The sequence below is a fragment of the Puma concolor genome, chromosome D2 (genome assembly GCF_028749965.1).
Source record: "Puma concolor isolate L17-30 chromosome D2, mPumCon1.1.hap2, whole genome shotgun sequence".
In the NCBI taxonomy this organism is placed as follows: Eukaryota; Metazoa; Chordata; class Mammalia; order Carnivora; family Felidae; genus Puma; species Puma concolor.
This window is the reverse complement of record NC_141677.1, coordinates 17,354,375-17,380,466: the sequence shown is the minus strand read 5'-3', so window position 1 is coordinate 17,380,466 and position 26,092 is coordinate 17,354,375. Positions and strand designations below refer to the sequence as shown.

At 45.6% G+C, this 26,092-nt stretch overlaps 2 protein-coding genes across 9 annotated transcripts in view; one reads left to right on the top strand and one right to left on the bottom strand.

Annotated features, from left to right (window-relative positions):
• TTC13 (tetratricopeptide repeat domain 13) overlaps positions 1 to 7,529 on the bottom strand; it is an 80,154-nt gene extending 72,625 nt beyond the window's left edge. For all 6 annotated transcript variants that reach the window (XM_025915061.2, XM_086679690.1, XM_086679691.1 and 3 more), the window contains exon 1: positions 7,159 to 7,529. In XM_025915061.2, coding sequence (XP_025770846.1) covers positions 7,159 to 7,429 — 271 coding nt within the window. In that variant the 5' untranslated portion in view covers positions 7,430 to 7,529. The remainder of the gene's footprint in view (positions 1 to 7,158) is intronic.
• On the top strand, positions 7,493 to 25,951 carry ARV1 (ARV1 fatty acid homeostasis modulator). 3 transcript variants are annotated; one of them, XM_025915079.2, is made up of 5 exons: positions 7,493 to 7,913; positions 16,227 to 16,346; positions 18,838 to 18,991; positions 21,625 to 21,849; positions 22,875 to 25,951. In XM_025915079.2, exons 1-5 carry the CDS (start codon positions 7,704 to 7,706, stop codon positions 23,015 to 23,017), a joined length of 852 nt encoding a protein of 283 aa, XP_025770864.1. In that variant the 5' UTR covers positions 7,493 to 7,703; the 3' UTR covers positions 23,018 to 25,951. The 3 variants fall into 3 exon arrangements, with proteins under 3 accessions (XP_025770864.1, XP_086535821.1, XP_086535820.1); XM_086679695.1 differs by lacking the exon at positions 22,875 to 25,951 and adding an exon at positions 22,390 to 22,779; XM_086679694.1 differs by lacking the exon at positions 22,875 to 25,951 and having other exon boundaries at positions 21,625 to 22,332.
• Positions 25,952 to 26,092: the final 141 nt, after the last annotated feature.

Here is a 26,092-nt window from a genome sequence, read left to right as displayed (position 1 = left end):
AGCTGCTGGGCTGCACTTACCACTTGACCACCGCGCCCTAGTTAGAACAGTGGGCCAAGTTCACCCGGAAACCAGGATGATGGGGCCTTTCCCACCGATGGGCTGGAACGTGGGAGTCAGACGCCAGATACTTACTGGCAATTCTAGTCCTAGGTGTAGGGTGGCCTGGGAAGAGCAGAAATAATTACTGTGGCTGGATGCGCGACCTGAAGGCCACGGGGCTGATACGCAGCATCAGTTATACTGTCTGTTGCTTTGATCAATTTCTGCATTTGTAAGACAACCACTGTTGAGGACGTTGCACATCACCTTGGTCGATGGTCCCAAATGGTATAAATTTCTTTTAGAATGTGATAACAGGAAAAGTAATAGGAAGAGTTCTCCTCGGAATTCATATGCTTCTTTTATTCTAACAAAATCGCATTCATCAGTACCTAAGATGTGTAAGTTATCATAAAACAATTTGCAAATAGAGGCTGCCCACTGGGAATGAGATTATAAAGCCAACGTATAATTAATCCACCAGAACAAAGATCTGCAAAAGCCATCTTTCGCAGTTTTATAACAAAGCATGACCATAATCTGATCAAAGCTGTATTAACCCTAACAAAAGTATTAACAGGTGTAAAGAATGTATAAAACCTTAAAAAAAAAAAAAAAAGGAGCTGGTCAGCTGCACAAAATGGAAAAAGAGGGAAGGAAGTAAATCATGTAGCACTGACCCAAGAGCAGAAGGGGGGGGGGGGAGGCGCTGTAGCCACAAAGGCTATTCACTTAGCCTGGGGTCGTAACATGGATTACACACGCATCAGGTGCTCAAGGTGGCACATACTTTTAAGAGCTGAAGACTCTGTCCATGAACCTATACGTGATGTCAAATACCATCAACTCCACTGGGAAAGCAATGCTGTGAAACCATTAGTGAAAAGGGAACAGGGTCACTTTGAACACTCCACTGCGAGCGAACTCAACTGGCCTTTCGCGTCGAAGAGGCGGACCGTCTGACCCAGGATTTCTGAGTGTCTACGTAAAGGACACCGGCACCCGAGTCAGAGCAAATCTCACCGTGCTGGTTCCTGAATCAGACATAAAGCCATACCAAATCATCTCAAACCAAACTGGGGGAATGGGGGAGGAGACTTCATTAGCGAAGCTTAAACACAGATATCAGTTGTGTACTGGGGACCCCCTCCAGTTACACAGATGGTTCAGTTTGTGAAAACAGCTGTGATACGTTTTTCTACATAGACGTCATGTTTCGATAAAAGGTAAAAATAAAAAAGATAAGAGAATGAAAATGTCAGAAAGCATTAACCCCGAAGTGAGAAGTATTCAAATTCTGCTACTTCAATGAATTTTGTCTTTATTCTATCTGCAAGATAACAGGCCCGAATAAAAAGATAAAATGGCCTCTTTGAAACACCATATTGTGAAAAGGGGAAGCTTCAGAGGCCGGTCAGTCGGCCAAGTGTTTAGGGAGTGCAGTCACGCCAGGCCGTGTCTACGCGCTGTAGAACTTCTTGAAAAGTCCGTACACCCAAAGTGCTCTGCCACTCCTGTAGGCATGTTTCATGCAGGGTAGGTTCTAAAACCCAGGCCCCATTATCCTTTGCCCTCATCCAGAGAGCGACGACCCCTCATGGCCCAAAGCAGAACACTGGTCTACTGGGGTACAGACCGTTCAAAAGGTAAATGTAATTTTTAAGAACAATAGATCTATTTGAGAAAGCTTCACAAGTCTGCAAACAGCACAGCTATCATCCTCATAGGGCTCATGCTATAAAAAGCAACTCTTAAACCAGAAGACTTTCTGAAAGATGCAAAAGAGGCAAAAGCAGTCTCCAGGCGATGCCCCAGTGGCCAGGGCCGGGGGAGACGATACAGAAATCTCTTTCTCACTCTATGCCTCCGTCTCTGTGACTCAAAATAAGCGAGTTATCTTATACTGGCAAATTTACTTCTGTAGACCTTAAAAAAAAAAAGACTAGAAGAGATTTGCCACAAAACTGTATGTGATAACATGCACAGAGAATCAGGGCCAAGGGTAAAAAAGGGATCAAGCAAATCTACTAACAGTAAGGGTTACCACAGTTACCATGACTGGGCTTAGAATGTGGTTCTTAACTTCCTCATAGCCAGAACAAAAAAAGGAAATAGCGCTCATTATAAAAGTTTCCCTCTACTGATTCCCTGCCACCGTTAAGGCATAGCAATGATTTAAGTGCTGTGAGCAAGAAGACTGATTTCATGTATTTTAAATAACTGCCTCCTTTAGTTAGAAAGATATAGACAATCTTTAGGTCTTACTGTCAAAAACACAATCAGGTTCGTAGTTACTTCCTTATTTTTGTGACAGTTAACAACCCCCGAATCAGACACTAATTCCCTTTGCTTCACACAGAACCGTGGGGAAATAAACTCAAATCTTGGATTATTAATCTCAATAAACTAAGGAAAATTACTTCAGGTTGTAAATTAACCATCACACTTCATTGAGACATTAAGCGTAGAACTAATGCTGCTGGCTAGATGAAGGTGGCCATTTCAAAGTTTCCAGAAAGACATCAGGTACAAGGACTGCCTAACTTAGGAGCAGACAAAAGTCTCAAGAAGGCAGGAAAAAGGAAAAAAAAAAAAATCCGAAATCACTGTTGTTAGAAATACTACATTTTCAAAGAAGGAAAATGAAAGTGTTTTCAAAACAGTGACTAGAGGGGCGCCTGGGTGGCTCAGTCGGTTAAGCATCCAACTTCGGCTCAGGTCATGATCTCGCGGTTCGTGAGTTCAAGCCCCGCGTCAGGTTCTGTGCTGATGGCTCAGAGCCTGGAGCCTGTTTCAGATTCTGTGTCTCCCTCTCTCTCTGACCCTCCCCCGTTCATGCTCTGTCTCTGTCTCAAAAATAAATAAACGTTAAAAAAAAAATTTTTTTTTAAAAAGCAGTGACTAGAGGTGCACAGGTTCGAACTATTACAATACATCCTGGTCCATAAAGGACACACGAAGATGTATTTCATACCGGACGAACGCCGCCTTTGAAGAAAGATGCAAGGTGGCGCTCTCAGGAAGAGCAGAGGGGACACAGACGAATTCTTAAGGGACAGGTTATAGCTTATCTAGCCCTTAACTTGCCTGATCTGTAACATTACGGTGCCAAGTTAAGGGGTAAGACCTCTCCCAAGCTCGCTCTGCTCTGGTCCCTGTCGATGCCACCTTATCAGAGGCTTTCCCTGGCCCCCCTCAAGGCAGCAAAGCCCTCTTCCTTCTTCAGGGCACTTAGCAGCGGGCCTACTGAACACTGGTCTCTTCCTGCACTGGCACAGGCTCCACTTGGGGGAAGCCAGCCACTGCTACTGTATCCCCAAGGATCCAAAACACTGAGCAAGTGGGAGGCACACAGATAGCTTTCCCACAAAAGAACAGAGCCATCCTAGCTCTACTGTCCAAAATATTCGGTGCAGTGAAGCATCCTTCCATGTACGTAAACAAAAAAAATTCTAGAAGTTACTTAAGAATGTAACTTTCAACAAATGTGAAGACAGTGGGACTTGATCAGTAATAAGAAAGTATAACGGATCAGCAGATATTACTAAGGAAATAATGCACAAAAGGTCGGGAGGCCAGGTTCAAACCCTGGCTCTGAACTCCTCTGTGGGACCTTCCCCAACTTCTCTTTGCCTCAGTTTCACCTTAGGTAAAATGGGGATAAAAAGAGTACCTGCTGCAGTGTCAAGGATTAAATAACATACAGGGCGTATACACATAAAACCAGGGGGAAAAATTGGGGGAAAACCTTCTGTTCCTTACTTCTTCCTGCAATTCCAAACTACAAACAGGGCAAAAGTAGCAAGGAAGGGAAAATGATTTTTTTTTAATGTTTATTTATTTTTGAGAGAAAGAGAGAGAGATACTGTGGGGTGGGGGGGTAAGGGACAGAGACAGAGACAGAGACAGAATCTGAAGCAGGCTCTGCACTGTCAGTGCTAAGTTCGACTCGGGGCTCAAACTCATGAACCATGAGATCATGACATGAGCCAAAGTCAGATGCTTAACCGACTGAGCCACCCAGGTGCCCCAGGAAATTGATTTTTATTTGAAAAATATGTACATTACAGCGTTCACTTTTTTAAAAAAGATTATTTTTCCCATAGGAAAACAGATGACCTGACATTTGTGGCTATACATGTTTTTCAAATAAAATACAAAAACGTGCCAGGGGAGAAAGTTGAAGGGGGCCTGGGAACAGCAAAGTCAGGATGACACCGCTGGTGCCCCAGTCATCCATGCTTATCTGTGCAGCTGGACCTCGATGGGCTTCAGCCCACTGAGCTCGAGGCTGATCCCAGGGCACTGGATTCTATTTGATGGTGGTCCACACAGCACAATCAGCCATTGCCAGTGCGCTGTTCAGACCTATGGGCTCCCACCATAGGAAGACACATATTGTCTTTGGCCCTGTAATCACTGGGGGTTCGGTCTTATGAGAATACCCATACAGCCCATTGGAAGGTGTGCAGATTTAGACCCAAGCAGGTGTCAATTCAGCCATTTGAATCTGAAAGCTGTGGGAAGGCTTCTGAAAAGTGGCGGTGCTTCTGTGTCTGTCCTCTGCATACGGACTGGCTTGACACCGACAGGCTCATGGCTGGAAAGGCCAGCAAGTGATGACGACATGATGAATGGATGGTGAGGCTCTCAACAACTGATTCGTTCTGGATCCTGGCACTTATCTAGACCCTTCTGTTGATCAGAAGGGGGTTCTGGATTCAGAACCTCTGGGCTACGATATGATTAGTTGTAAATCCTGAATTTGTTCCTACATCTGTTCTTCTTAGGACAGTGAGGGAATGTGGCAGTTTCACAGGGTCCAGCTTCTACCTACTCGTCCAAAATGAAGAGGGAGAAATGAGAGACATTTGGGGAGTCTCTACCATGACAGAGATGGCTCCTGTCACGTCCCACAGCTGGAGTGGCAAGTAGCATAAGCAGTTGCCTTTGGGAATTATTAACTGGGAACAGCAGCAGCAGCCAAGTGACTTCGGCGCCTGTCAGCAACTGCGGGACATTCACGTCACCCCAGGGGAGGCTGGCTCAAAGACTCATGCCGCACATTTCCAACAGCACATGTGGAATGCCGAACTAAGAAACCAAGTACTAAGAAACTACATGGGGGGAGATAAATGAAAAACTGAAACATCTGACAAATTATGCTTAAAGCCTCATTAAGATTGCGTTCATCCTTTGACGCAAAGAACTCTGGATAATGGTTTCCACATATGAGGGAATGGTAGAATGGACAGGAAAACTCCTCCGAACGCCCGGTTCATGAAAACTTATATTACCTAGGGGAAAAGCATAATACAGGTCAGAGTTGGCCCAAATAAGGACTCCAAAGACTAGCATAAGCCATGGAGTGAAATGAGCCACCTAGATCAATACTATCAATCAATTTCATAATATAAATCAATTTCTAACTTCTACTGCCTAGAATCTGTGTCTCCTTGAGCCAGTGAGCATCACATGACCATACAAGGGAAGGGGAAATGAAGATTTACATAACACGTCCTATATGCTAGCACTCACTACAGATGTGTTCTCCTACCTATAATGACTTAGTGTCTAAGACAAAGCTTTGTCTGGAGCCTGACCACCTGGCCTCGTCCCTTTACAGCGGTGGGCCCGCAGGAAAGTGATGATTTCACCGTGTCGCAGTTTCCTCATCTGAGCAAAAGGAGCTACCATTCAATGAGGTAGTGACGGGTGTTTCAAAAGACTTAAGAAAATAGGCTAACCAACCTACTCTTACGACAGCACCTGGCATACGGCAAGCACTCCATATTATGTTGGCTATTTCTCACTTTCCCCGCAGCACTCTTGTGAAGAAAATGAAACCCGGTAATTAGGTAAGTGTCTTCAATTTACAGAGGCGGCAATTTCGCTTGCCAAGACAAGCAATTAACTTGTTCAGAGTCACAGGAAGCCACAGAGGTAAAAAGCCATTCTTTTCCCACTATACAATGCCCGCCGAGTTTTTTACGCTGTTACTAGCTAGCCAAGGCCCACTACAAAACAAAGTCAATGAGTGAGACTTCCTCAAGGGAGTCAGATTGTGCTAAAAGGAAATCAGAGTGTGCTAATCCTGACATCTCTCAACTAAAAAATGCTTATTGTCTTCCCAGTTACACAATGTTCAAGAACACAGCTGTCCAGGCTGTAAAAGCCACCAGCCAGCTTCTAGTGAATTAGGTAGACCTAGAGATTTCAAAAGCAAGCCTTGAGGGAATTAGGGGGAAGAGGAAAAGGAAAGGAAGGGGAGGGGACTGAAGGGTGAAAAGATCCGATGGAAATGTCAAAACAAAAAACCACAAGCATGTATTTGCCCCTAAGGCATCTGCCATGACTTACTAAATTGAGGGCAAAAGCGCCCAACTTAATCAATGAGATGGCCTAGTTCCAATAAGCCCGGCTCTGACTTACACAGGCTGAAGGCCTGCGGGGCCCTCTTACTCACTGGGAGATACCGGACAGGTCACAGGTCAATCTTAAATAACTGGAAACAAGATGTCATCGAGCAGAAAAAATAGGCTTACTCTTGTCTTCCCTTCTTTCTTCCAGGGATCGAATTTGGAGAGATAATGTTTAATACAAGACATCAAACCCAGGTCAGAGAACCTGATTTCCAGGCCTAAGAAGGGCCAGACGACCCCCACTCCGGGCGCGGGCCCCCCACTGGGCCCGGTCCTCCTCCGTCCTTCCGTTTTCCCCTCCCTCGCTCCCCCGGCAACCGTGGGGCACAGAGCGGGAACCCGGGCTGCCCCAGGCCACTTGCCATCTCCTCCTCCACCCTTTCGACAATTGCTGCAACTCCGAAGAGACCGCCCTGGTCCCCAGGAACATGCTGTCAGCTCTTTTCTCTATTCACCACCCTCCCCACGGCAGCTACCAGAGAAGGGCGCGCAGCGGCGTGGGTGCGAGCGGCGGGAAGCGGCCCCAGGATGACACCTCGCCGAGCCGGCTCCCCCAGGAGCACACGCCGCACCGCGGCCGGCGGCGGCGAGGCCCGGGCCGCCCGCACATCGGCCCCCGGGAGCCCGCCGTCCCCGCGGCCCCGCAGTCCCCGCGGCCCCGGGCGACCCGGACGCCCGCCCGCCGCCCACTCACCGCCGCACTCGACCGAGTACTGGTCTCCCCAGTCCCCGGACTGCGGGCTGCAGCCGCCGCCTGCCTGGGCCTCCTGTTGCTGCCGATGCTGCAGCTCCTGCTTGAGCAGGGACAGCGGCGAGTAGTGCTCAGTGGCCAGCGCACCCGGGCGCGGCCCGACGGACAGGACCCCCAGCAACAGCAGCACCAGGACGCGCCGGGCGGCGTCCGCGGCGGCCACAGCGCCGCCCCAGCAGCAGTAGCAGCAACAGCAGCAGCCGGCAGGTGCCATCTTTCCTCAAGGCGCATGTGCGGCGGCCCTCGCCGCACGCTGCGGCCTCCCAGCCTTAACCCGCGGCGGGCAGGTGGGCCGTGGCAAGGGGGAGGGAAGGGGTGTGGCGTTGCCTGCTGGGAGTTGTAGTCCCAGCTCGGCCAGCCGCGAGTCCCCTTTCCGAGGCTGAGACTACGAATCCCAGCAAGCACCGCACGGGACAGGCTTTCCGGTCTGATGTCTGACGTCTTTCCCCGCCACTGAATCGGAAGTTCTCGGCTGCAGTTGCGTGGAAATGGGCACCGGTGGGCGGTATGGGCTACGGCCAGGCAAGGGCAACGCAGAAGGGGTAGTCGCGGGCAAGGGGAACACCGATGGGGTTGCAGCTACTCCCACTCCCACTGCTGCCTCGGCCTCCTGCCAGTACAGGTGCATCGAATGCAACCAAGAGGCCAAGGAGTTGTACCGAGACTATAACCACGGAGTGCTGAAGATAACCATCTGCGTGAGTTGTCAGGCGTGGGGTGTCCTGGGGAAGAAAATGGCGTGGCGGGATTTGGGGACCATGAGAGGCAGTGGGATATGTATGTCAGCGTTTTAGGGCAGAAAAATCAACGAGTTTCAGGGTCCTGTAATACAGTCTTCAGTTTAATACTTGACATTCCTGTCCGGAGTCAGTCGAGCCTTTGCGGTTATCCATAGTGTTAAAGAACTCACTACCCTGCAGTGGTTTTCTCATACCCGTCGTGTTTGCTGGTGAGACCTAACGCGGCGGACGGATTCTCGAATGGAGATGGATGTAGGCGTTGTGCGGAGAAATTTAAAAATCGGATTATGTTGACATTTGAGTTCACGCCCAAACTCTTTAAGTTTTAGCTGTTCACCCTTGCACAGGTAAATGTTATCATCCATACACTCCATAACCTGTATTAAATTTTCCTAGAACACTTTATGTCGGGTTCATCCTTTGCGATGATCGAATGTATAGTTTGTGTTGTGTGCAACGCACTAAGGTGGACGTTGGTGACACAAAAACCAAAAATGACGAATTAACAGGACTTTTTATGTTTAAAAAGTCACAAAATTGGAGGTTCTTTTTGCGGTATTAGCAAAGAACCAGCCGCATAGTAGGCAGTCAGTAGGTTTTTGTCCCATTTCTGATCTGATGATTTGCTAGTAATAATCCTTATTCGGAAAACATGGCCTGGTGTTAACATACAAGGGAGCAGACAAAGTAGGAATGTGTACCTATTTAATCTGTTGTCAGCTGACATGATCACTGTTCCTGTCTCAAGTGCTTTCCCTCACTTGGCAAAATTGCAACCCTGGTTGAGTCCAGCATATTGTCTGATCTGTCTCCTCTTCACCCTTGCAGCTGTATTTCACTGAGGAAGAAAACACCTAAATCCATGACCACCAACCTCATGTAGCCCATGATACCATCTGACCATCACATTGCATTTCACTAATCCATGCACCATTCCCACAAACCTTTTCGCTCCTCAAGTTTCCCCACATATGCTGCCCTCTTTGCTGAAAAAAAAAAAAAAGAGGAGAACTTCCACAAGTTTGCAACCACATAAATCCATTCCTAGCACCCTTTATTCATATGCTCCGTCTTCCCTGCTGTGAGGATGGATGAACTGTTCAATATACCTGTCCAAAACCAATGTGCACATGTGCACTAGATGTCCCTGTCATCTTCCATTAGGGACATCCCTGTGACTATAATCTTCTGCTCTCCACTGGATCATTCCCACCGATACATGTACAGTCTTTCCTTAATTTAAACACACACACACAGGGGCGCCTGGGTGGCGCAGTCGGTTAGGCGTCCGACTTCAGCCAGGTCATGATCTCGCGGTCCGTGAGTTCGAGCCCCGCGTCGGGTTCTGTGCTGATGGCTCGGAGCCTGGAGCCTGTTTCTGATTCTGTCTCCCTCTCTCTCTGCCCCTCCCCCGTTCATGCTGTGTCTCTCTCTGTCCCAAAAATAAATAAACGTTGAAAAAAAAAATAAATAAATAAACACACACACACACACACACACACACAACTTGACCCCACTTCCTCCTTTGTTTGGGCTCCCGCTCTTTTTCCCTGTCCCTTTGACAGCAAAAGTCCTTTAAGAGATATTTTTAATTGCTATCTCGATTTCCTTTCCTAGTTTCTCTTGAATCTTCTTCAGACACACTTTCTTCCCACCCAGCATTTCACTAGAAACTGTTCTTAAGATCACAGACCTCTACTTTGCTAAACCCAGTAGTCTATTCTCAGTGAACTGTCAGCAACATTTGACCTTATTACTTTCCCCTGGACACGCTGCGTGCACTTGCCAGGACACCAGGCTCTTCCAGTTTTCTTACCTTGTTGGCTGTTTCCTCTCAATCTCCTTTCTGGTTCTGTGTCACCTGCCTCACCTCTTAACCGTGAGGCTCAGTTCTTGGGCCTCTTCTCTGTCTACACACTCTCCTTTGAAGAGCTCATTCTGGCTCATGGCTTTAAAGACCATCTACACTTTGACAGTTCCCAAGTTTGAACCTCTAGCCTGAACCTCTTCCTTGAATTCCAGAACACAAATGTCCAACTAACGACTTGATTTCTCCAGTTGGATATTTCTAGTTATCTCAAACGTTCACAGTTAATGGCGGCTCTTCCGTGTTAGTTCCTAAGACCAAAAAAGTTTGGAGTCATCCTTGATTCCTTTCTCCCGCATTTATTTCCTTATTCGGGTGCTCGGCAGGTCCTGTTAATTCTGCCTTCAGATCGTGTTCAGAATCCACTGCTTTTTCACCACCTCTACTGCTACAGCGCTGGTCCATGCTGCCATCGTGTCTCACCGGGATTATTGTCATAATTCTTAACCTGTAGCACCCTTGAACGTCTTGAGCCTCTTCACACAGCAGCCAAAGTGTTCCTCTTCAAATGTAAGTTAGACAGGGCGCCTGGGTGCCTCAGTTGGTTAAGCATCTGAGTTGGGCTCAGGTCATGATCTCATGGTTCACGAGTTCGAGCCCCGCTTCGGACTCTGTGCCGACGGCTCGGAGCCTGGAGCCAGCTTCTGATTCTGGGTCTGCCTCTCTCTCTGCCCCTCCCCCGCTCACACTGTGTCTGTCTTTCTCACGAAAATAAATTAAAACATATGAAATTTTTTTTTTAATGTAAGGTAGAGGAGCACCTGGCCCGCTCAGGCAGTAGAGCATGAGACTCCTCATCTCCAGATTGTGAGTTCAAGCTGCATGCTGGGCATAGCGCCTACTTAAAAAATAAATAAATAATAAAATAAAATTGAAGTTTTCTCAAACTTCCCAGTGATTTTCCATCTCACTCAGAATTAAGGTCAGAATCCTTGCACTGGTTTATAAGGCTCATGTAGTCTCTTGCTACTCTCCATTATTCTACTGCAGTTTCATTGCCTCCTGATAGTTTTGTTATTGTTGTTGTTTGGTTTTTTGGGGTTTTTTTTTTGAGAGGGAGAAAGAGAGGATCCCAAGCAGGTGCCGTGCTGTCAGCATGGAACTCAGCACATGGCTCAGTCCCACGACCATGAGATCATGACCTGGGCCAAAATCAAGAGTTGGATGCTCACCCAACTGGAGGCAGGCACCCCTGCCTCCAGATAGCTTTTAAACCAGGCAAGTTCCTTCCTCAGGGCCTTTGCACTGTGCCTGGAACACTCTTCTGTCAGGATCTGACATGGCTAATTCCCTCACCTCCTTCAAGTATTTTTATTGGCCTCTCAGAGAGGTCTATTCTGACCACCCTATTACAAATTGTGGTTCCCCCTGCCAGGTCTGATATGCCTTATCACCTCTCCCTGCATTATCTTTCCCATAGCACCTATCATCTTTGAATATTCTATAAAGCTGACTTATTTGTTATTTATTGCTTGTCTCTTCCCGCTGGAATATAAGCTACACGAGATTATATATAATTTATTCATTAATGTAGCTAGATCATCCAGAACAGTGCCTGACACATAGTAAGTATGCAATAAATATTTGTTGAATGAACGAGCCATTTCTATGTTTTTAGATGGTGATATCCTTGGCCATCCTAGTACAAGGGAGAGAATAGTAAGTTATATGGGATCTAAACTTAATAATTTTTAGACTGGCACAATTAAGTCATCTGTCTTAAAGATGACAACCACATCTAACTATCTAACTAAAGTTAGTAATCTTTAATAATATAATATATATAACATAAATTTTTATATATAATATAAATTAATCTCTATTTTTAAAAATTCTTGGCATTAAACTAACAAAATCCTTTTCCTAATCATCAGATGCTGGCTTCTCTATACCTTATTTATGGAAAGTAATTTTATAGAAAATAATTATTGGATAGCTGTTTAGGTCAGCCACTACACCCTCGTCTGGCTCCCCACCCGTTCCCCCAACATCATCAGCCCCTCTCACCTAGGAGACAGATTTTAGAATTATATTTGGGGTAATGAGTGGTGGTACAGTACATTATTGTACACAGCCATTTCCTGATGAGATAAGAGTGGGTAATCTCCTTTATCATGTTAATGCATAGTAATATGCATAGTAGCATTTTTTTTAATTTTTTTTTTTTAATGTTTATTTATTTTCAAGAGAGACAGAGACAGAGTGTGAACAGGGGAGGGGGAGAGGGAGGGAGCCACAGACTCCGAAACAGGCTCCAGGATCCGAGCCATCAGCCCAGAGCCCGACGCGGGGCTCGAACCCACAAACCGTGAGATCATGACCTGAGCCGAAGTCGGACACTTAACCGACTGAGCCACCCAGGCGCCCCTGCATAGTAGCATTATTTAGGAAAAATCACTCCGTTGATGCTGGACTCTGAAAATTAAATTGCAAAATAATTTTTTAAAGGCCTTCCAAGTCGTGAGAGTAAAAAGTAAACAGTTTTTACACATCAGGCTATTTGTTCTGGAAAAATAGCCACAGTTTCTATAAGCTGGTGACTCATGCATGCTTCGGTCCCTTAGCTACCAGCAGTCTACTCAGCCTGATCTCCTACCTGTATTTCTTTTTTAAAAAATTTTTTTTAATGTTTATTTATTTTTGAGAGACAGAGACAGAGGTGTAGAAAGAGAGAGGGAGACACAGAATCAGAAGCAGGCTCCAGGCTCTGAGCCATCAGCCCAGAGCCCGACGCGGGGCTCGAACTCACGGACCGCGAGATAGTGACCTGGCTGAAGTCGGACGCTTAACCGACTGCGCCACCCAGGCGCCCCCTACCTGTATTTCTCATCTTTACCTCCCTTCCCTTTGCTCTTATGTCTCCAGTGCTGTCCCCCGCAGCTTGCCCCTGTGTCTCCCGAATTTTTCTCCATCTAATGGAAGCATGTCACTTGCTTTTAGCCACTCCCTCTCCTTCAGCTTTTCACGGTTTCTTATAAGTAGGCTTAAAGATACAGTGCTTTTGACATCCTATAGTGCCCAGATTGTTTTGTGTGCTCAGATACTTGATAGGTTCACGATGGTGACAAGACAAGACTCCATTGAGATCCTCACAAGTTTGAGTTCTGTTCAGTGCGAACAGTATGGAGCCTCCACCCTTACATGCTGGATGGATGCAGAGATGGATGAGAGGGTATCCTAACCCTGAGGAGCTTCAAGTCTAGGGGCCTCCAGTTTTAAGATACATGTTTTGCTGATTGTGGAGCTAAAATGGAACAGGTTTGAGAATGAGTGGGGAAGGGGACGGCCCTAGAGATGATGGGGAGGAAGAAGCAGCAAGAACGTTCATAAAATATTGGCCAGTTTATATGCTGAAGGAGAGGTGATTTCCCAGGGCACTGAAGAACATAGCAGCAGAAAGTAATTCGTATCCATGGTAACATAGAGGTGGCGGAAATATCTGCGTTTCCGGGATGTGCACAGTCCCTTGTGCTTACGGATTTCTCAGAGGACAACTTTCTCTTTCGCGATACTCATCCAGTCAGGAGTAAAGGGAGCGGAACGATTTTGCCAGAGTAAGAAAACGTAATCTAAACGTAGCCGCCTGCCACTAGGGTGTTTTACTGTGTGTTTGTTTTGTGCCTGTGTGGGTTTCCTCCTTGCGTTCAAGGTGGAGGGAGCCCTCGTGGGAGAAGCAAGTAGCAGAGGCAGAACAAGGACAAATCAGGCTTAACCTGATAGGGAGGGAACCAGTGGGCTCTAATGAACTTTCAGTGCTTGTAAAATACTCAGAATGCTAGGAAGGGAAGGTGGGTGTAGCACATCACAGGGCATGTGACACCAGGAGCCGCCCCTCCTACGGGGATTCATGTCACCCTGTGTCCCTTCCATTGTAGCGCTTGCAGTAGCGTGCTTATGCGTCCTCTTCTAAACTGTAAGGTCCTTGAGGATAGAGACTGACATCTCAAGGGGAGTATCTAGCATTCTGGAAGTGCCTGGTCCCTAGAAATGGCTAGGAGAGCTGTTGCAATGAACGCTGTGGCGTCGACAGACACATCTGTCGGCCAAGTGATTGTAAAAGGGAAAACTGGGCTGCTGTCTTCCTCCCAAAAATTGTCCAAATCCTGGCTCAGCTCGACTTGCACTGCTGCCTCCATACGTACGGGTTTTAGGAAACTTTTTTTTTAAGTTTTATTTGTTTATTCTTGGGAGAGAGCGAGAGAGAGAACAAGCAGGAGAGGGAGAGGGGCAGAGGGAGAGAGAATCCCAAGCAGGCTCCGTGCTGTCAGCGCAGAGCCTGACATGGGACTCGAACCCACGAACCGTGAGATCATGGCCTAAGCTGAAACCAAGAGGCAGTCGCTTAACTCACTGAGCCACCCAGGTGCCCTTGAGGGAACTTGTAACGGACAGCGATAAGACCCTTGACCAGCCAGTGGTTCCATTTTACAATGGAGTAGGATCTCCAGTGTTGTTTGTAGAGAGGAGGTGTTTTGCCCATAGGCAGCAGAGGGAGGGTGTCTAGAAAACAGCTCTTCGTCATGAATATAGGATGTCTGATTCCGCGGCTTCTGTCTAGACACTGGCTTACTCTTTGCCCAGCAGAAAAACTGTGAAATCGTTAACATCTTATGCCTCGAGTGATTAGGTGTATTTAAATGAGGTAATAGCACGTCTCTCTTCATTGGTTCACTTGATGACTTAAAAACATACGCGTTTCTTGTAAATGACACGAATGAAGTGGAGAAACTCTTTCCGAAGTGGTTTTTCTTTACCTTTGGAATGCGGGGTTGATATCTTTCAACGCCCTTCGTTTTTTTTCCCTAGCACTTTGATGTAATTAAAAGGCCATCCCAGTATGTTTGCATATCCATCACTTCCATTTTTATTTTATCTTCTCAGAATTTCAAAATGTTTTATGTTTGAATTGTAGCCATTAGCACAGTTGCCTTAACTCAACTTTGTAACTAAAACTCTTCGAAATGTCACATTTCTAATGAGCTTGTTCTCTTTTTTTAAAATATTTTTTATTAAAAAAATTTTTTTTAATGTTTATTTATTTTTGAGAGAGAGAGCATACATGCGGAAGGGGCAGAGAGAGGGGGGACAGAAGATCCAAAGCGGGCTCTGCTGACAGAGCGTCATGACCTGACGCTTAACAGACTGAGCCACCCAAGCACCCCTCTGATGAGCTCGTTCTTGTACACCGGTGTTATGTGTTCTGCCGGTGTTGGACTTTGATAACATTGTAATCACCAGTGTCCAAAAAAGTTAATGTAGTAGGAATTACTGAGAGCCCAGGTGTCTTGCTTCCGGTAACCTGGAACCAAGCTGCACCCCATTTGCTTATGTATAGCTCAGCATTTTCCAGCGTCTTCACCATTGTTCATCACAGAGAAGGAGCATTTTCCTCCCATATTCTCAATGTTAATTGGAGGGGAGGGGAAAAAGAGCTTCTCAGTATCTACCACATTCTTTATTTGCCTTTAGCTCTCAGAAGCTCCGCGTGCTTTTCTGAACCCCTTTCTCCAAGTCATGTTTCAAGAACCGCAGAGTTGGTGGCCATCTAGCCAATAGGCAACAGTTTATCAATGGAAGTACATTATAAATGTATTTCTTTATTTTATAACAAGTCCTACAAAGTGAAAGCATTTTCTGGGATACTTTTCTGCCTAATCCAGTCTTTAAATCAAATATTTTTGGGGCGCCTGGGTGGCTCAGTTGGTTAAGTGTCCGATTTTAGCTCAGGTCATGATCTCGCTATTTCATGAAGTCGAGCCCCACGTCGGGCTTGGTGCTGACAGCTCAGAGCCTGGAGCCTGCTACAGATTCTGTGTCTCCCTCTCTCTCTGCCCCTCACCTGCTCATTCGCTCACGCTCTCTCTCTCTCAATCTCTCAGAAATAAATAAACACTAAGAAAATATTTCCTAAAAAAATCAAAATTTTTTTAACTTCCTTACATATGAGATTAAAATATTAATATTTCTGGGGTGCCTGGGTGGCTCAGTCAGTTAGGCATCCGACTTCAGCTCAGGTCATGATCTCACAGTGAGTTCCAGCCCCATGTCGGGCTCTGTGCTGACAGCTCAGAGCCTGGAGCCTGCTTCGGATTCTGTGTCTCCCTCTCTCTCTGCCCCTCCCCTGCTCATGCTCTGTCTCTCTCTGTCTCAAAAATAAATAAAAACATTAAGAAAATATTTTTTAAAAAAAAGATTAATATTTCTAGCCTAGAAGATTGTATTTAGTCATTTCTGAAACCAGAGCTTATGTGAACATTTTGTATCTGAAGAGAAGTTAATTTAAATAAATGCTGACATGTCCTTATTGCTATACAAGTCCAAAATAGACTCTGCTAGTTCAGAATCCTTTAAGATTTCAGAATGTATGAGTTTGCTTGTTCTAATATTATCTTGCATTATTTCAGAAATCCTGCCAGAAACCTGTAGACAAATATATCGAGTATGATCCTGTTATCATCTTGATTAATGCTATTTTATGCAAAGCCCAGGCCTACAGACATATTCTCTTCAATACTAAAATAAACGTAAGTTGTGCTAATTTTTTTTATTTTCTAATTTTACTTGATAATGCTCTTGCATTTTTAAAGAATAATTTGAACGGCATTAAAGAACATTATTTTAAAAAGAAAGTCTATTAAGCATGGGTCTTTTATCTCAACAGTGTCTGGAAGTTACTAGAAATAGCAGGCATTGATAAACAAGGCACACAATGTTTAGTGAATATTTAAGAATACGCTCACTGGGAGGAAGTTGAAAAACTATAATCTGTATTGCCTTTTAGTGGGTTTCCTTTTGAAACAGATACCAGTTATTTCTACCAGAATAAATTAAATATATCCAGGTAAGGAGAGAAATATAGCTAGAGGAAGTAAGCGACCATTAAAAGAGAAATATTTTAATACAGTATGTTACATTTTATATCCTGTTGAGGGAATTCCTTCCCCTCCCCCACGTTAAATAACCAGGGCAGAAACCAATTTGACAATAAATTTCATATATTGAAAAAAAAAATAAAAAATAAAAATAAAATAAAATAAAAATAACCAGGGCAGTTTTTAAATTGCTAGAGCATTGATTCCCAAACTTTGGTACGCAATGGAATCACCTGGGAGAGAGAGGGTGGATAGCAGTTCATCCTTCCAAGCCGAGGCCTCGCCCAGAATCAGTTATAGAATCTTTGCGGATGAGTTCAGGCATCAGTATTTCTTAAAACCCCCAGGTAATTCTGAAGTGCAGCCAGGAGCGCCACTGTGCCAACTAGAAGAACCTCAGAAGCCCACACTGATACCTATCCTGGGACTGCATTGCATTTGCACACACTTTCTTTTCCCCACTTTATATTGATATAGAAAGTCCAATGGGTAATGGGTTTTATTTTATTTTATTTTATTTTTTAAAGTTTATTTATTTTGAGAGAGTGAGGGGCAGAGAGAGAGAGAGGGACAGAGAATCCCAAGCAGGCTCCACACTGTCAGCACAGAAACCTGAGGCAAGGCTCAAATTCACAAACCGTGAGATCATGACCTGAGCTGAAACCAAGAGTTGGACGCTTAACCGACTGAGCCACCCAGGCACCCCAGGAGAAACATGTTGTAAAAAGCCGATTCTTGTTACCTGATAATTTTTATTTTTGCCCAAATTTCAGACTCTTTAGAACTTGCAGCTTTAAAAATTTCTACCTTTTAATTACTGTTTTTTCCATATATTAATTGACACTCATCCAGCATAGGGCCATTTTTTAAAAATTTATGTTCAGAACAGATGTGGGCGAGGACGGGGAGAAAGAGGATCTCTTTTGTACTGCTGATGGGAATGCAAACTGGTGCAGCCATTCTGGAAAGCAGTATGGAGGTTCCTCGAAAAATTAAAAATAGAAATACCCTATGACCCAGCAATTGCACGACTAGGTACTTACTCAAGGGATACAGGTGTGCTGTTTCGAAAGGGCACATGCACCCCAGTGTTTATAGAAGCACTATCAACAGTAGCCAAAGAATGGAAAGAGCCCAAATGTCCATCGATGGAGGAATGGATAAAGAAGACGTGGTATATATATATATACAATGGAGTATTACTTGGCAATCAAAAAGAATGAAATCTTGCCATTTGCAACTACGTGGATGGAACTGGAGGGTATGATGCTAAGCAAAATTAGTCAGAAAAAGACAAATATCATATGATTTCACTCACATGAGGAATTTAAGAGACAAAACAGGTGAACATAAGGAAAGGGAAGCAAAAGTAATATAAAAACAGGGAAGGGGACAAAACACAAAGACTCTTAAATACAGAGAACAAACAGAGCGTTGCTGGAGGGGTTCTGGGAGGGGGGATGGTCTAAATGGGTAAGGGGCATTAAGGAATCTACTCCTGAAATCAGTTGTTGCACTATATGGTAACTAACTTGGATGTAAATTAAACAATAAATTAAAAAATAAAATAAATGAAAGTAAACATTTAAAAAAAACTTAAAAATAAATAAAATAAAAATAAAAATTTATGTTCAGAATAGTAGTTTCCTATGTGGTATGATGGAATCTTCAGGTTAAAATGTGTCCTCATTGCTGCTTCTGCCTATCCACGAGTCACGTGAATTCTGTGCTTGATTCTGTGTATAGGACCGATGCTGAAAATAGGGTGGGAAGGGTGGACTACTCTTTAGAGCGGTATTTCTTAGCGAAGGGCGTACATCAGAATCCCGCCTTGCCCCCAGGACTGTTTCAAAATTGCATGTGTAGGATTTACTTCCCAAGATTCTGAGTCAGGACTGGGGCCTCGACATTTGCAATCTGAAAAATCTCCCCTTGTGATTCTGATGGTCATTGCTGATGAAGAGCCATTGGGTTTACAGGCAACACAATTACACACTTAACCGGGCAGTCCTGAATTTGAAAAGCTGTGGGATGGGAGGTTCTTCAAAACCACAAGTACTTAGCTACATCTGCGCCTACTCGATATTACGTGTAATTAGGTGTTTCTCTACCCAGTAAATGGCATTGTCTTTTTGACTACCAGATGCACGGGAAACTCTGCATATTTTGTTTGCTTTGCGAAGCGTACCTGAGATGGTGGCAGCTTCAAGATTCAAACCAGAACACCGATCCCGATGACTTCATCAGATATGCCAAGGAGTGGGATTTCTATAGAATGTTCGCAATTGCTTCTCTAGGTACGAAGAAGCCACGCTTTCTGTTCTCAGCCATCTAGTCCCCACTATTCTGATCACAAGTGAAGTGGGTGGGCTTCATCATTGGTAAGGGGAGGGGGTTAACATAGGACTTGAGACTTAAACGTTCAGCTCTACTGCTAAGCTGCTAGATGAGTTTGTCTAAATTATGTGCTTGCTTGCTTTTCTATTTGTTACCACACATCTGTTACGGAAATGGTTAGGTTTATCAGATTAGAGAGTTTCGTAAAATATGTTGAGGCATACCATCGTCGATAAAACTCTTAAATTTAATTTCTGATTGTCCAGTTGAAAGACTCCCCAGGTCTCATCTTTATTAAAACAGACTGATAATTGCCAGACCTTATCCAATGTGTTGTGCTAATTGCATTGAACTCATGCAACCTGTTTAATAGGGAAAACTTGTTCTTTCTCTGACTGCATTCAGGAAAAGTGACTCCTGTCCCAAGTTCCTTAAGTTCAAGGAACTGCTTTTCTCCAGAATTCGAGTTTGTGACTGAGGTCAGAATTGTGTTGAATTAATTTCTGCCACTGTTTTCTTACTTACAGGCTTCCATGCTCTGCTTCTAAGACTCTTTGATTATAATGAAATATTGTTTTAGCAATATTGAGTCTCCAGTGCACTGCAGTGTCACATTCCTGGACTGTGTTGTCCTCTTTTGTCCCATTTTCTTCTCTGTTTGCTCTCACTTCCTTGGTCCCCTCATCCGTTTCTGAGGTTTTAAAATTTACATTTTAAGAATTCGCAAACGTATATAATAATATTAAAACAATCCTTGAGAACGTTGCCTACGCCAGGAACTAGAACCTAATGTAATTTTAAGCTTTAAAGCAAAACCTCTTAAAATTTCTGAGGATAAGCTCCCGTGTGTCCGTAATTTTTAATATAAAAAATAAACCAGGCTTATTTTCAAATAGTTCAGAATTGCTGTAGCACCTACTCTATAGTGGATATTTTGACACTCAGAAATTTTTTCTACTGTTACTTTTTTAATCCACTATTAGGTTCTGACCCCCTAAAATAGGTTATGAAAAAATGCCCTACATAAATACAGCATTTTATAATTTAAACACTGCTTTTACGATTTTATCAACTTAATGTTCACAACCATCCTCTTTGGTAGATAGGTTAGGTTCTCCCGTGGAGACATAGAAGCAGGAAGGCAATGATTTCCCCAAAATCCCACCGCAGGTTAGTGTCAGCACTGAGACAGGTGGCTCCCCGGGCTCCCCATCTGGTGTTTTCTCCGTGCAGCCCTCTGTAGGCAGGTGAGGTCCTCCTGAACCCGGCTGATCCATGAAAGCCTCATAGTATCTGCCTTGAGAAAGACTGTGCAGAGCCCAAGGGCTGGTGCAAACACATAAATCTCTCAAGGTCTGAGTTAGATAGATGTGGAGGTTATCTGGTCCGCCCTTCTCTCCAGTGCTAGAAATCCTTCCCTCAGCTCTGCAAAATGATCTAGCTTTGTCTGAGTATCTCCAGTGACAGGAGACAACCCACTATTAGATCGTTCTTGTTGTTAAGGAATTCTTTGTTGCTTTTATTACTTTTTTGGTCCAAATCTGAGGCTATAAGATCAGCCTATTTCAGCAGGTCTTTGCAGTTGACAAGCCCTTGGTGTCCCTGTCATGTAGGTCAACCGGCCAAAATTATTTTTGATTCTAATCACCTATGTTTGGAACCTCTTTAGTTTGACTCTGTTTGGTTATAAAACATTTTAGGAAGGATACAGTTGTCTCTCCTATAAGATGACACATGTGTTCCAGAAAAACCAGATTCTACAGAAACCTACATAACATAGCTTATGGGAAAAAATAGAATTAGGGACAGATCACTCAAAACGTATGCAGCTGGGTAATCAGAGGACTAACAGTCTGAATAAAAATAATACCACAGTTAAAAGAAATGTTAAAATCCTAGTTAATGGGAATAGAACAGCCCGTGCTCTGTTCTGTGGACCCAGTGGAACTGTGGCTTCTCCTGTACTGGACTCTGTCTATGAATACTTTCTGGAAGGATAAGGAATTGCACTCAGAAAGCTTGTTAACATGAATTAAGGAAGTTTTAAATTTAGATAACAGTATTCAAAATCTTGTAGATACTAGGTATTCAATAAATAGTGGAAGAATGAGCAAAGAAAAACATCTTCATATGCAATTCTTAGGCTGGGTCCCATCTTTCGGACTTAAAAAAAACCTCCATATTCCTGTATTATTCTTTCTGTGGAGGCCTCGAACACTGAAAATACCTAAACAGAGTCTTACTTCCTAGAAAGAACTTCAGAGAGCTGATGATCACAATCCTAATGGACTGACTTTTGCTTCGGTGGGTGATGAAATACTCCACGAAAGAACTGTTGAACTATGTTTCTGAAATCATACCAGCAGGATTTGACACAAAAGGCAGGGGCTTATTTTAAAAAAAAAAAAAAAAAAAAAAAAAAAAAAAAAAAAAAAAAAAAGAAGGAGGGAGGAAAAAGAAAATTTGATCTCAATAAAGCAATTCTAATGAAGTCAGCCGGTAAGTTGTATTTTGGAATTGTGGCTTATTTGGTTTTAGAGAGATATGGTTCAGCTAGGGACATTCATGTGTTTGTCCTCCGTTCCCTCCTTAGAACAAGCTGCCTTTTTTACTGGCATCTTTACTTTCCTGTGGGTAGAACGACCGACGACAGCGAAAAAAAAACCCGACTTCATTTTGCTGCTGAAAGCATTATTGTTGTCGAGCTACGGAAAACTCTTGCTGATTCCAGCCGTCATTTGGGAGCACGACTACACATCCCTGTGCCTCAGACTCATCAAAGTATTTGTCCTTACATCCAATTTTCAGGCAATCAGAGGTATGTTTATGTTTTATCCTGTCTCCTCCGCTTTCAGCCCACACACAAGCTTAAAGCCTTGCGCCTCCGACACACTCTTGCCAAACCTGTTAGACTCTGGAATTCTTCATAGAATAATAACAGGGCCTGGCACTCCTCTAATGCCTTATTCAGAGCGCGTAGTCGGTATTTGTTCACGTTACCCACGTGGTATTTTTTAGTGCTCAAAATGCCTTCATGTGCAACATCTCAGTGCCGTGGGGTTAGTAGGGCAGCCGTTATTACCCTCCGTTTTGCGGATGACTTGTCCAAATGTACGTGGCGGGGCAGTCGTCAAGCCAGGAAGCACAGCTCCTACCACACCAAAGAAAGGATGAGCAGCCTTGGGGGTCTTCATTTTCCCCATCCATTGTGAGAAGGGTTATTTTAAATGAGGCTGCTACCTGATACCTTTTATCGTAATGCTTACTGTTAAACAGAGAGTCTCCGGGTTTGTTTGTTTTTGTTTTGTTTTGTCGATCTCTTTTTTTTTTTTTTAACATTTATTTATTTTTGAGACAGAGAGAGACAGAGCATGAACGGGGGAGGGTCAGAGAGAGAGGGAGACACAGAATCCGAAACTGGCTCCAGGCTCTGAGCTGTCAACACAGAGCCCGCTGCAGGGCTCGAACTCACGGACCGCAAGATCATGACCTGAGCTGAAGTCGGTCGCTCAACCGACTGAGCCACCCAGGCGCCCCATTGTCGATCTCTTTATAACCTTAAAATCTGTTCTTAATTTTCTCCGTCAGTATTCATGGAAATCTGTGTCTTGATTTCAGGAGGAGAAACTTCGTGTGTTTGTTGCCGGCACATGCTTTGTTTCTCTCCAGAGGTCCGTAGATTTTTAAAAAGTGGGAGAGGATAACAGCACCAGTTAATAAGAACAAATAGAGATTTTTCTCAAAAACAGCTCTACAAAAGAGTTCCATTCAGAATGCCACGTACTTTACATGCTGACATCACTTAAACTCTTAAGGACTTACTAGTTGTCTGTTCTTTTCCAGTGACCCTGAATATCAGCCGAAAGCTCTCCTTTCTGGCCATCTTTAGTGGCTTACTGGTGGAAAGCACCATGGTCTACTTCTTCCAGAGGATGCAATGGGACGTGGGAAGTGATTGCACCATCTATAAATCTCAAGACTTTTGAAGAGGGTACAAAAGCCTCTTAGCATTCACACACTCAGACGGGCGTCCTCCTCAAATGAGACCAATGCCATCGCAGAATCCGTAGATGCCCTTACGTGACCCAGCCCCTGACTGCCTCTGGGTCACCTCAGCCGCGCCCCCCCCCCCACCCCCCCGAGGACTTCAGTGCACATCTCTCTGGGTCCTTCACTTTAGGTCAAGGACATCCACATCCATGCTTTGCTGCTTCCTGGGGCCCTATTCTCCGCCTCTCTGACACCGGCACGCCATGTCGCTTGTAGCGGGACCTGACTCCGAAATCTGCCCCATTGGCTGCTGTCCCCCCCACCCTGCCCCAGTCCCTCGTCCTCCCTTCCACGGGCCCTGCTGTGGGCTGCCTCTTCACCTTCCCTCGACCTCCACTTCTGACCGGCCTTGCTTCGCTTTTTACCCACCTGCAAATGTAGGCAGCTGCCGACTCATCCCCATTAGTCCCCGAACCCATCAGCCCCTTGCCTTTCTGCTGGCCGCGCCTCATTCGAGCCGTTGGGGTGACTCCGCGGCCGTCTTCCCCACGAGGCCAGCGCTGCGCGTGCACAGAGCCTCAGCTGGACCTCCGTGATGCCCCTCTGCCTTCGTGGTCACTTCCAGTGAACCTCCCCCACGCTCCTGCCTCCCACGTCTGCCCTCCCGTTGCTGAGAGTCAAGCTGGTTATGCTATTGCTGGAGCTTTGTTCCTTCTTCAGCTCAAAACTCATTTGGTCGCCTGCCTTCTTCCCTCCTTCCCTCCCTCTGGTCCTGGACCCATGCTCGTCTTCCTCTCTGGGCTGTTTGCTCCCTGGAAGCGTCCTTCCCCTCCCCCCCCCACCCCCCCCACCCCAGGTCACAGTCAGGCTCCCGGCCCACAGCCTGGCCCTCCCTGCAGCCTGTGCTGGCCGCGGGGGCCTGGAGCAGACCCAGAGGCCGGTTTGGGGGTGGGGGTGCAGGCAGCGTGGGAAGCACAAAAGTGGCAGGAGAGCACCCCAGGTCCGAACCTTCTCCACTGCGGAAAGGCCATCCTCCCTCCTGTGACCTCAGTCTCCCCTCATGCTCAGCCAATGCTCTTCCTTTCCAGGTCTTCAGACACAGCTCTTTTCATTGTCCTCTCCCGTGCCCTGGCTCCTTCCCCTCTGCAAACTGTATACGCACAGCTCTCTGTTCTAGAACAACTGGTCAAGCCTGCTTCTTCACCGCCTTTCCTCTTTGTAAGACATACTTTCTCCCATAGTCTCCTGACTCTGCCCTCCTAAAAATCAGAGGGAAGCCAGTTGCCAGGTCTTTGTCAGACTCCTCCCTAGCTCTGCTCTGGAAGCTCACCCAGAGCCCCTCCTTCTGAGACCGGCCGCCCGTTCTGTCGGTCTTTTGTTCACCGGCTTCCCAGCCCCGGGACTCTGACCTCAGCTTCTCTCCTCTCTCTTGCCGTTCGCGTTCAGCTCCCAAGACGTGGGCCTCCCAGACCCAGCACCTCCAGCTTGCCCCTCTGCCCGCTCTCTCTGCCCGTCCACTGCCTCCCAGGCGGTGCCAGCATGGCCCCGCCTTTACCTCTGAAGCTGAACTCCCAACTCACCGCCCTGTACCCACCCAAACAGAATCCTTGCCCGAAGCTTTTCTCTGGAAACGTCCCTTTTCACTCAGACCCCGGGTCTTGTCTCCTGCCTGAAAGGTTACAACAGCCTCCTCCCAGGCCCTCAACCCAGACCGGCGCCACGCACCGTGGTGGCGTCCCTCCGTGTCTGTCATCGTCTCTTACTGCTGACCCTGGAGGTTCTTGTCTCTTCCTGAGGAACGACTTTGTATGTTCTCTTAGCATAAGCGTGGTCCTCAGTGTTCCGGTCCCAGTTCGTTCTCCGCAGACGTGTTCCTACCCCCATCTTCTATTACAGCCTCTGCACTTCCCCATGTGTCTTCTGCTCTCCCCAGGGCCTGGAGTGGCCTCGTTTCTGCCCAACCAGATAGAGTCAGTCATCTTGGCTTCTCTGTGAAAGGAAGGCTTTCCGAAAACTCGAGTCTGTGGGCTCACTCCCGTTCACCCCCCCACCCCCCAAGGCCCAGCCCAGCACCACAGCGGTCCTATCCAGGATTTCCGGAGACTGTTCTGGTCCTACTTCCCCAGGTGCTTCCACTTGTCACGCGATCCACTGTAATTTCCAGTCAGGAAAACAAAGTCCCCTGCCTCACAACCGTTTGAAAACCATTGTCCTCCTATTACATTACCGCATGTTTTATATTGTCCACGTCTTCTATTCCGATTCCAAGCGTTTATGCCTGACTCCCCCAGCCTGGGTAAAAGGTTGGTTCTGGGAGAGACCGGGTGGTTTATACATGAGGAAATAGCATGTTTCCCAAAGTACAGGGCCTGCCCCAAGAAGAATTTGTTGAGTTGATTTTGAGCAGAATGTGTCACCCTACATACCTCTTTTACTGTCCACAGTTGTGTTCTTTATTATCTGTGGCACAACCAACTGCCCTTGCAACAGAGAAGACATAAAATACAAACCAAGCTCCTCATTTCTGTTGAGCAAAGTGACGCAAAGATTTGGATACACTTCCTGAAAAAGAAAGCTACGGTTATGGCATCGGAAACCCCCAAAACTACCACATAGCCCCCATAAGAAACAACCGAACCACATATAGGCACAGACCCAGGCAAGCTCAGAGCCCGGGGTGCTGCCTGGGGAATGAGGGATAGGACAAGGGGAGAGTCCTACTTTGTAGACCACTTCGGGGAAGCTCTGGAAATGGAGGGGGAACGTGAATCCATGATCCACACATAATAAAAGATCTATGTTTCATTCCTTTGACATGTTTATATCTTTTTAATTTAAATGGTAAGTTACTGGCTATAAATAATGTATTTAGTATTGTGTTCTTACAACAACAGAAATATTTTTCTCTTAATAAAGTCAAAGTAAACAGCTTTTGTGAATTTTTCATGAATTCAGTATTTTCCCCTGTGACTAAGCTACTGTTTAAAAATGGCTGACCCGGGGTGTCTGGGTGGCTCAGCAGGTAAAGCATCCGACTCTTGATTTCAGCTCAGGTCATGATCTCACAGTTT